The sequence below is a fragment of the Dryobates pubescens genome, chromosome 4 (genome assembly GCF_014839835.1).
Source record: "Dryobates pubescens isolate bDryPub1 chromosome 4, bDryPub1.pri, whole genome shotgun sequence".
NCBI classification, from domain to species: Eukaryota; Metazoa; Chordata; class Aves; order Piciformes; family Picidae; genus Dryobates; species Dryobates pubescens.
In genome coordinates, this window is record NC_071615.1 from 30050707 (window position 1) to 30062976 (window position 12270).

General features: G+C 37.0%; 1 protein-coding gene across 5 annotated transcripts in view; it reads right to left on the minus strand.

Moving 5' to 3' along the window:
* Nucleotides 1-12270, minus strand: part of SUGCT (succinyl-CoA:glutarate-CoA transferase) — a 484791-nt gene that overhangs the window by 415657 nt on the left and 56864 nt on the right. For 4 of the 5 annotated variants that reach the window (XM_054161377.1, XM_054161378.1, XM_054161376.1 and 1 more), the window contains exon 9: nt 5099-5194. The exons of the other annotated variant lie outside the window; for it this stretch is intronic. In XM_054161377.1, coding sequence (XP_054017352.1) covers nt 5099-5194 — 96 coding nt within the window. The remainder of the gene's footprint in view (nt 1-5098; nt 5195-12270) is intronic. 5 annotated transcript variants of the gene reach the window in all.

Genomic DNA, 12270 nt, shown 5'->3' on the forward strand with positions numbered 1-12270 from the left:
CTGCTCATACAACGCGGTAATTGTAGGCAAAAGCATGTTAAAACAGAAGTTCTAGTCTGAACAGTATGTCAAACACATCACAAAGACAATCAGAATATTATTTTGTAACATGCCACATATATATAAGGCCATAAGCACTGCATATACAAAAGCTGCTAATAATGCTGATCATTTTTTTTGCCATCCTACATAGCTCCTATGAAATATATGCTGCAACGAAATCGAGATTACATGAATGACATCTAGTGGACATAATCTTCCATAACAATCAACATCTCCCAAACAAAACTCACAGGCTTCACGGAGTAAAGGCAAGTGCACTTGAATATCAAGTAAAGAAGGGTAAGAATATTCTTGCATTTACTCACTTATTAATTTCTTCCATTTTCATGAAGTTAACATTATCATGTGGACATGCCTTAAGCTTTCCTGTGGCCAAGAATGAATATCACTCACCATAAATCACCAGATCCTCAAATTCTTCATAAAATACAGCTTTAAAAGGTTGTGAATACTGCTGAAGTCCTTACTCATATCAGTCATTTAAAGTAATTTCTTCATGTTTCACTGGCCCTTACTGACCAGAAATCACACATTTGTCCTCCTTGTACAATCCCTTGCACAAGGGCTTGTGGTATTGTATCAGGGCTTCTAGCTACTATGGCAATACAAATCACTTTATATATATAGGGTGATTATGTCAGGAATCACTGAGTAGTATTTCTGCACACAGATTTCTGAGTTCTCTTTCAGCCTGTTTCAACATGTTTTAGCTTTTGAGTGGTCGCATGTTGTAGTTATGTAACAGCTATGACATGTATTTTCAGAAAAGAGAAAGTTTCTCCTTCTGCCCTGGAACCAACAAGCAGATTAGAAAAAAGGAGTGATCCAGTTGCAGTCAGTATCTCATCTACAAGCCCACAAATCCTACTTTTACCACTTTCCAAACAACTGAAATTTGTACAGCAATCTACTGTTACATTGCCCTAAGAATTACAATTTGACATGCATCTTCAGCAAATTCATTTGGAGGCTAACCATATATATATATATATATATAGATAGATATATATAAACTAGATCACTCTCCCCACCCAGAAACAAAAGTGGAGGAAATAAGGAACAGCATACACAAAAGACAAATACGTCCACTAATGACACTAAACATCAGTACACCTGTGTTCTGATGACCAGTTTCATTAGAATTCTCATGTCACTATGTCACACTTCTGCAAGTTGTATCCTTGTTTTCTTGTTTTACACAAGGATGACACAGACCATCCTGTTCAGAATGGTTTAGCCCTTTCCATATTCTGAAAATATACTGAAACATAGTTGAGAAGACGTGAGGACCAAAGAATAATAATACCATACTCTTTAGGGGAGAGGATACGTGTAAGAGCTTGGGTTTTTATTTTTCACAGAGATTTTCATCATTAAGGCCCAAGAGAAAACAGCCCTAGACCTGCTGAAAGTTTGCCTTTGAAAGTGCTGCCCAGTTACTTGGGTGTCTGAAGGCAGAGTGATAAGCTGCTACAGGAAACATCCTACAAACATGCAGGTTACTTTCTCAGGGGTATGAAAATCCATTCTGAGTGGGCCAACTGCAAGATGAAAAAGCAAATGATAGATCTTACATGTGGTACAGGCAAGACAGCCACACTACTGAAATAACAAAAATGAGGGAAGACCTTGTGACCCCAAATAGAAGACAATAATACAACTTTACTTTTTAGCACAATCATATAAACTGGATGCTTTTAAGCCCCTGATTTCCACTGGATAATCACAGAACAGCTGTAACTAAACAGGGTGTCTCATTATAGCAACTTGTTTAGTAAAACTGCATTAATTAAATGTTTAAGACACAGTGCAAATCTCAAGGTTTGCATTTTAAAGCTTGAAACCTAGCAAACTGGGATCACAGAAGTGACCTATTCAAACTACAGTGCTTGGATTAAAAAGCAGATATGCTCAAAGCAGAAAATTTATCATGAAGGGTTCAGCACCCAAAAATCTATTTCTAAGGTTGGTTGATTAGAATTTACAGTTCTCCATCCCTGTGGCACATTGCAAAGCTCACCTCCATCACAAACCTATGGCAAACCTTTAAAGACAACTTTACAGGAGCCCTGAAAGACACTGTACACTCAAAAGAACCTCAGGACTTTTCTTTGGTTATGAGCACACAAGGCTGAAAACTCAAACAATTCAAATGATCAGCAAATGAGAAAAAAAAAGCTTGAAAAACAATTACTGTCCTTGCACACTACTGTACATTTCACTTATTAAGAGCTTGTTGCTCAGACCAGAAATAGATTTGCAGAAGTGCCACACATTTTGGTAGTTTCAAGATAGAGAAAATCCAGATGCCCATTAATGCTTATTTTTTATGTTTTTAAAAACAAGTAAGAAAGGTCAGTCTAGAGAACACATACAGGGAGAAAACATGCTTCTGGTTTTCAGTCAAAAAGCAACAGGGAATGCAGTGAAATTGCATGCAACTAAAAGCTAAGAAAATAAGAAATAGGAAAGATAGAGCCTTTTGCAATGTTATTGTAAGTAAAATTATTCAGTTGAAGCTCCATTAAACAAAAGCCCAATAGCATTCTGCATATACCACCAAATGTGTTAAACTGCACCAGAACACTTACTGCAACAACTGTACATTTTTAAGGTGGCTTCCACATATATATTTTGGATCAAATTTTGGTCACGACTGTGATCAGACTTCTGTTACACGACCATGATGTAAATTATTTAGATTTTGCCATTTTAATTCTATATAAGGATCGCTCATGTTTACCCAATCTTCCATGATTTAATATAGTCTGACACTCTTTAGCAGGACTGCAGGCTCTGCATCACTTCAAAGATAAAAGTTAGTACCTATGTGGAAACTCAAAATGCAGCAAATAAAAACAAGAGAAAGTTGAAGACAAAAGGGGGAGGGGAGGGAATTCTATCACATGCTTGTTATAAAATAGACAGAAATTCAATTTCCTGCTTTGAACACATTGTGGTTGACTTTCAAAAATATCTTAAAACCCCCACATTTACTTGCAGCCTAAGTATAGTTTGTGTCAACAAAGGAAAAATAATCTCTAGAAAGCCTAATGTACTTATGGTTAAAATCAGAATTATAACCATGCTAACTGATGGAATGTTAACAGATGAGCCATAAATACACACATGCACACAACTCCACCCATAGTAAATCCAAGCTAATTACTGGTTTCTTGACAAAGAAATTCAGATTTAAGTTCTTTCCAATGTTGAGTTAATATTTCTAATAACTACTACAGAAGCAGCAGATAGAAACACAGGAACCATAGTTTAGAGAGGACTTTTTTAGACATATTAATTAATTTGGATTTAACCAGAAGATCAGCTAAACCAATCTCCTCAACTTTTTTTATATCCAGAGAGCTGTCTATGGGGGAAAAAAAAAAAAAAAAAAATGAAACAGAACATGCTCAGTGCATGCTTTTCTTTTAATCCTGACTGTGGAAAAACAAAGGCAAAACAACATAAAAGTTATTCAGCCAAATACAGTCCAGTGAAGATAAAGCACCTCGTTTAGTACGGTTTTTGGTTTTGCTTATACAAACTTCAGACACTTCAGATCTGTTTTATACAGTCAACACACCAAAGTTCAAAAGGGTCACACCAAAAGGCCACAGCACAGAAATGCAGCAGAACGTAACTACTTCTGTAGTGGTTACATTGGGTCATGCAGTGCTGGCTCTAAAAGACTTGACCATACTGCTATGTTCTGCCAACCAGAGGTGTATGCACTACACCCATGACAAGAACACTGCAAGACCACAGCCACCTTTGCAGAAAGATCTGTAACATCTCTCCATTGGTCTGGGACCATCTGCAATCACTTCTAGCTAATTCATAGCAAGACGGTTGACTATGCAGCAGAATGTACTGGGAAAAGCCTCCAAGCTCAAGTAAAGGTAGCTTTTAAAACAACTGATCTGGGTTTTAGACCTGAGGAGTCCTGGCTGTGATGCCAGCCAGTGATAGTGTTCTGATGGTAGATTTTTTTGCTTCAGAGTTTCTATGGCCACAAGCAATAAATCTTTTAATGTTATGATCATCACCATCTTCACCTCTGAGAGAGACAACACACTGAGTTTCCCTCATTTTCTCTAAAAGAATGAAGAAGCTGGAAAAACTGAGTGGTTTTTAGGAGCAGATACCCCAAACAAATGCTGGGAACTGTCCCTCTCAGGATTTAAAGGAATCTGGCCAGAAATCAAGAAATCCAGGCTCTCCTTAGCTTGCTTCAAACATGACTATTTGATGAAAAGTGCCAAAAATTATGAAATAAATAATAGAATTTTATAATTAAGTATATGTCCAAATCTCCAAAAGTTAGCATGACTTCCGTCAAGAACACAAAATGATCAGCTAGAAAAGAAGAAAATTTTCCTTATTTACTGGAAGATTTCCCATAACAGCCAGAAGAAGTAAGATTAAACTTGCAGCATTTTTCTTTTCTTTGCTTGTTTATATGATAAAGGTCATGTTATTTTTAAGAGTTTTCAACTCTTCATTAGATGTAGCAGACTACGATTTCCGCTGGAGAGATCTGAGGTCTGGTTAATTCCTTTTGCCAACCTGGTGTCTCACTGAGCCACAATGATTTGTAGCAAAATCAACAGTATATGACAAATATGTAGAACTCCCAGATGTTCATGCTCATTTATATTGTCCTTGTAGACTCATAAGACAAAAACATCAAAATTCATAGACAAAATAGTTCAGTCTGTAACTGGTATGGAAGTCAGGTAACCCTTTAAGAAAAAGGTTTCTCTGTCAGGTGAAAAGCAATCAAATCATCATGCTAGCTTTAAAGTCATCCAATTTCAGCAAACACCTTTGATCTATTTCAGTGTTCTGTTACTAATCTACTGCTGATGAAGAAACATGCAAAACGCAGAAATGACAATGAACAACAGAAACTTGTCCTACCTAGACACAGACAGACTACAGAAGGTCATGGGAAAAGTAAATCCCTTCTCAGTCTCATAATGCACAAAATCATGAATTCCATGAGCCAAAAACCCTAATGTTTTCTGCTTACCTGATAGGGAACAATACTCCCATGAGCAGTACCCCAGCGTTTTGCTTCAATTTTGCAATTAAGGTAATTAGCTGCTATATAAGTGAGACATGCAACCTAAAATGGAGAAAAAAAAAATAATTCAGGAAAGATGAGATGTCATTGACAACTTCTCGGAGATTTCTGTCCTTTTATATGTGCTTCAGATACAGAATATTTATACCACAGAAGTATCTTTTGTATATTACATATCATGTATACTTTCTAAAATGTGGACAAAGTCAGGCTATAACATGAAAGTGTTCATATAAGCACAACTCAATAAACTCAAAAAATAATACATATCCTATACACACTAGTAATGCTACCCAAATTCAGCATTAAACTACCCTAAGAGATAAGACAATATTACCCTTAATATTTTGCAGCAAAGAAAGAAAAACAGTGTTTTGTCCAAAGTCTAGTGGGAAGCATGATGGATTTGTGGGATAGAACTCACCATTTCCTGAACCTCAATCCCATGCTTAAATCACAAAGGCTTTTTTTTTTTCCTCAGTTACAAGATTATCTTTCTGTTTTCTCCTATGCTTCTCATTTTACATATCCAAGCTACGGAAAATACTTCTGAATTCTTCAGCTCCCCACATACTCTGCAATATTAATTAAGTAGTAGGCCTTGATAAATCATCTGCCATTAGAAGATAAGGAGAGATTTATCAAGTTGTTAGTCAGACAAAACTGGAAAAAAGATTAATTTGGTGAAAAATACAGCATGCTAATTTAGGAACCATAATTTGAGGGAATAAATATATACTTTGTAAGAACAAATATATCTTGGGAAATAAAAGTGAACATTTAAGATACAGCAATGCAAGAAAAACAGTGGTTGTACATGATCAATGGCAGATTTCTTTATTCTTACTTCTTCAGGAAGATAGGGTGTGGCTATATCTGAAGCCAAGTAGTGCAATAAAGCATCACAGTTAGCATTCAGCAGACAAAATGTATTTGCTTTATGCTGTTAAGTAGTTGTGCCAATAAGAGCAACTGCTTGTCTAAACAATAGGCCACATGACCATTTCTCCCCTGAAATATTATTTTCCTCATAAGTCTCCCCTGTATAGATGAAATTTGCCAATGATTGCAGTGCTTACACTATTCTATGCCTAATAATAAGTCTAATCTACATGAAAACATGCAGTAATTCATTCAGAATACAGCAAACTCATTCCAATATGTGTGTTCTATCAGAATTTCTAGAAAAAGAATGTCATTTTATCTTCTTCTCTTTTCCCCATATATGCTGAAAAGTCAATGTGAATGTGTCACTCACATCTAAAGCAAATATTTAACTATGAATCACCAATACAATGACTAAGTTCAGCAGAAACCCTAGGAAAACATACAGCAAGTAAGAATTTAACTGCTTCCAAACGCTATACCCATATACTAACTACCAATGCAATGCTTTATTCCCAAGTAATGTTGGAAAACACTTTGTAGTTGGATTTCAGCTGCAGCTTATTATAGCCCAGTGTCATTTCATTCTGCTAAAATGTTGAACAATGTCTACTCTGTCCTTCAGTCCCCAGGAAAATCGCAGCAATTAAGGAAATTATTCTGGGAGTACGCAGAACGAACTTTTCCCCTGCATTTGCAACCTTCTTCAGCAACACAGAATGAAACACACCATTATTACAGAGGGAGTTTAATGAGTCACAAAAGTATGTTATTTATTAATAACACACTCAAGACCCATCGTTCCTGTTGGTCCTTTCAAACTCAGGTCACACTCCACAGGGATATTTTTTCTACCAAATCAAACGGCCATGAAATGATGATGAAATATTAATTGTTAGATAATCTTCTGTGTTTGTGTGTAACACAACACAGTTGCTGACACGGATCTGATGGAGCAGGTCCAGAGGAGGGTAACAAAGATGATTGGGAGGCTGGAACACCTCTCCTGTGAGGACAGGTTGAGGGAGTTGGGGTTGTTCAGCCTGGAGAAGAGAAAGCTCCAGGGAGGCCTAGTAGTGGCCTTCCAGTACTGGAAGGAGGCCTACAAGAAGGCTGGAGAGGGATAGTTTACAGAGGCATGTAGCAATAGGATGAGGAGCAATGGTTTGAAATTAGAGAAGAGGTGAGGGGTTTGGAGCACAAGACCTATGAGAGAGGCTGAGTGAGCTGGGGTTGCTTAGCTTGGAGAAGAGGAGGCTCAGGGGAGACCTTCTGGCCATCTACAACTACCTGAAGGGAGGTTGTAGCCAGGTGGGGGTTAGTCTCTTCTCCCAGGCAACCAGCACCAGAACAAGAGGACACAGTCTCAAGCTGCGCCAGGAGAGGTTTAGGCTGGATGTTAGGAAGAAGTTCTTCACAGAAAGAAAGATTGGCCATTGGAATGGGCTGCCCAGGGAGGTGGTGGAGTCAGCACCACTGGAAGTGTTTAGGAAGAGAATGGATGAGGCACTTGGTGCCATGGTTTAGTTGATTAGATGGTGTTGGTGATAGGTTGGACTCAATGATCTCAAAGGTCTTTCCCAACCTGGTTAATTCTAGCCTAGCCTAGCCTAGCCTATGAGTAGATTAGATTGGATGTTAGGAGCGAGCTCTTTATCATGAGAGTAGTGGAACACTGGAACAGGCTGCCCAGGGAGTTAGTTGATGCCCCTTACCAGGAGATATTCAAGGTGAGGCTTGACAGGGCTCTGGGCAGCCTCACTGTAGGGGAGTTGAAATAGATGACCTTTGGAGGTCCCTTTCTACCCAAACCATTCTACGATTCTATTCTTCTATTCCACACAAATGTCAGTAACAGGTGAGATGCATCCAGTACAACAGGCTTTTACTCTTAAGAACAGGACACAAGCATACCCCATGATACATGCATTTTTCTTTTCACAGTTCTAGAAGGAAATACTATACCAAACATAACTCTGGAAAGAATACAGTGAAAGAAAATCTACTGAATCAGAAATCCTAAAATACTAATATTGAATATAATGAAGTCAAGATTTCATTCAATTTATTTTTTATATTCTGTGCAGTGGAAATAAAGACATGAGTTTCATAAACAGAAACTCTTCACAGAAAATGTCACAAGAAAACTGCTACTGTTTAAAAAAAATAAATAATTAATACAGTTTTGTAATTTGCCTCATCTTTCTCAATGAGACAAATATAACTTTTTTCAGTGGTGGGAAAACACATGCATATAGATTTCTCCAAAGTGCTTTTTCACAGTACAATAGGAAAGAAAACCATTAAAACATAATATTCACCAGACATTGGAATTCTGCTACTAAACCTTCTCAAACACTTGTTCCAGCAGCAATAGAAGCAAATTTCAAGGAAATCAGAAGCTTAGTAAAGAATGCAATTTTAGAACTAACAGTTGCTTAGACTATATCAAGGCCTCAGTTCAACATGGCATTTAGTTTGAAGAACAATTTCATTTCAGTCAATGTACCAATCACTGGCATGAATGCACATGCTTATGTGTCCTGCTGAAACTACTTCACTTATTATTGCCTGTTTTCAATAAATCATGAAGCGAAAATGCTTTTTGTTCCCTTTGGCATCCTTTTCTGAATTGGGTACCTTGTTCATAGCTAAATCTGCCAGTCTAAAAGAAGTAGCAGTAGTAGTATTATCATCATGATCACACAAAGAAACGTATGTTGACCACATCAATGTAAATATTTCATTGCTTTTTGTTTTATCTATTAACACACTTAGTTGGGTGAACTCAGTGGCCTTTTACTCTTTTCATCCTAGCTCTCTCATAAATTCAGTATCTCACAAAACTGCTAAGGACAGTCCCAGGACTACTGTGCTTTTCCCTTCCTTTCTTTCCAGCTCAGTGCATTCCCTCTGGTCTCTCTGAAAACTTACTCTCACTAAAAAGAGAGTATGGAAAAAACCCTTTCAGTATACAGACTTTATGTCCTTAATAAAGAACAGAAAGAATTTATCTACCTATATCTTAACTGCTGTTAAACAAACTGTTGAACTCAAAGCATTAAAAAAAAAAAAAAACAAACCTCCCAAACAAACAAACAAAACAAACAAAAAACCCCAACAAAATCCCAACCAAACATTTCTACAGACGTTTTATCCCCTAGGGAAAAAAAAAATGTCTTTAACAAAATAAGACTATTTCTCCCAATTCCCTTGTCACAGACACTTGTTGCAGTAGGAATATCTATAGTACAATCAACCTTCAAAATGAAGCTTGGGTGTATCTGTACTACATATTTAGCTAAGTATTTTTAAACCTATATTTTTAAAACTTCTTTCTGGAAACCTTAGAGACCCATTTCTTTCCTCCTTTAATTAAGAATTAATCCTTAAAAGTAACCTTTGGACTTAAATGCTACTTAAAGCTGATGTAATACAATGATACAGACATCTCTGTGTTCTTGCAGAGACATATCTATGAACTGTAAATATCTATTATCAAATATCTACAGATAAGCATTTCTTTATTTCACATCAATAAAGGGAACACACACTTCAACATTCCTTTCTGATATTACTGTTGACGGCCAAATCACATATTTGCGTTACGTACTCAGTTAAACCAGAAGAAAGAGGGCTGCATTAAGGTCTGGAAAGTTATGCTCAGTTTATGATGGAATCAGACAGATGGGAAACAAGATATTAAAAGCCACAAGGTGAGCAGACAAAGCAAAGAGACAGAATTTCAAAAGATTTTTTTCAAGATAGCACATCAAACATAATTTATTACAATGAGTTCACTGAGTCAATCAATCATTTACATGCAACTTCAACAAGTGCATATGAATAACAAAAGGAGACAGGTAACTGGTAAGAGGAGAAAATAACATTTTAATTATATTCTTTACTTTCTTCTCTCTCCAATTTTGTGTCTGCTTTCCTGCCATGTATCTTAACAAAGCTTTGACTCTCAGCCAAGTTATATTTTTTTCCCATTTACTTTTTTTTTTAATGTATTGACTTATTCACAATTCTTCAAAGTAGGTATGTAAACCATAGTTTAGGAACTTTGAGACACAGGCATTTACAGCACAGATACATTATTTTACACTATACTACTGAACTAATAACACAAATATGAATTTAGAACTTTGTAGAAAAAATTATCCTGGAAAATCTCAGTGCCTTCTGTTGTGGAAAACCAAATATCACCTTTCCATACTTTTGGTGTCTGGAAAAAAGGCATTTATATGAGAAGAATTTGAACATAAACCCACAATCCTCATTTGGTGTACACTAACAAAGCTCTCCTAAAATCACTGATCCTGTGCTAGTATTTACCTAATGACTGATGTTACTGTTTTCCACATTTTCCCCTTTCCATGTTGCAATAAATAGTTTGACAACATTCAAATTTGATTAATTTTGCTTTTGCAGTTGCCCTCCATTACCTTTTTCATTCATATCCTTGTACTGAAGCTGGTTCCATCAACATGTGTATGGGGCGACTTTCAGCTCATTTAAAAAATAAAAGTAAACTTTTAAAAAAAATTCTCTATCTCTACCAAAAAGAACCCAACACTCCACTTACAAGAAAACCCCACTCTTCTAGTTGAAGTCTGATTAAGTTTAGCCAGAAGGCTTAATCACAGCGGAAGTAAGCTCAGGCTGGTTTGCAATCACCTCACTACTGCCATACATGTTTTACGTTACATTGTACGCACTGACCCAGCTGTTTGAGGATGTGGCACCATGCCACTATAATTGGTGCTGTTCTATCAGTTCTCAGGCAGGCAACTGTGTTTCGAACTCCTGCAAGAGTTAACTGGGCTGCAGGAACCACAGCCTTGCACAGAGGCAAGAAAGCTACCACAATTCAAGGCAGCTTTGCATAGGGGCCCAGCAAGAATCCACAGCCTTCCCAGCAGCTGCCAACAAACACCACCTTAAATCCAGGTATCGTGCCTGAAACCGAGAGCCCTGCAGGAGCTAAAAATCAGCTCAAGAATGCCATGCAACCAGAGCCTGGGCAGACATCCCCACCTACAAGTAAAGGCATTGCCCATAAAGGAGCAAGAATTTACTGTGGTGGCATTTTGAAGCACTGAAAAACTCCTGTTTCAGGTTCATAACCACACAGGGATAGCTCTAAGGAATCTGCTACTTTAAAAAAAAAAAATGAAGTTAACATTCAGGTAACAAAAATCCAAGAACTCCAAAGTTATAAAAAACCAAGAACTCCAAAGTTACTCTATACACTCTGTGCAGGATTTTGGTCCACTTATATAGAAACCTTAATCATATGCTCCTACAGCATTTTTCTATTACATTTCTGACTCATTTGCAGGTACTTTTTGAATATTTAACTTTTAACTTATTTGAGAACACACAGCCCAAGCAGTCCACCAAATCTCCTGGTGAGTCCCTACCCACCTTCGTGCACATCATGCGTGTTGCACCTCCTGCCACCCTGAGTTCCTTTCAAAAGACACTTTTCTGAAACAAGGGTGATTCATCTGCCAGATTTCAAGTTTCCACTCCAAAGAATAAAGGCACTGAGCTTCCCAGGAGGACAAAATAAAAGCCATCAACGTATTTTCCCATAACTTGTTCCTGGAAACAGATGAATCATTTTAATAGTAACTTTGAAAACAAATCCCTTTTTGGCAGTTCCATGGCATGGAAAATTCAGCCAAAACAGTTAAAACTTTGGCAAAGTTATAAAAACTAAAATCAGAGTCTGATAACAGACATATCAGACAACCTTAACTATAAATGGCACTTCTACAATCATTTCCTCAAGTCTCCCATCTTCTCTGACGAAAGAAATATATCCACTGAAATATTAACTGCATTACACTCTGTATTTTCACTAGGCTTTGCTAATTCCAGGCAAAATTCAACTTACAAAATGTTTCTTCTGCTACATTTTACACAGCTTTTTAACACTGTAACAAATTTTCTAATATTATTCCTTAATTATAGCCTGTAAAACTACATATACTTAACCTTTATATATTTAATATGAATTACAACTTACTTGTTTTTTAAGTCTGCATAATGTCAGGTTGTATGTCACTGATTATTAGAAAATGCCACAGATTATGTTCTCAGAGTCTCTTCTACTCACACAGAGAACCACAAACATACTTGCAAAACAAGAATTTGAGTCATGGGAGGTGTACCCAGGTAAAGGAATTCTTCCACTTGTGGACAGTCCTCCAAGAGGGGGT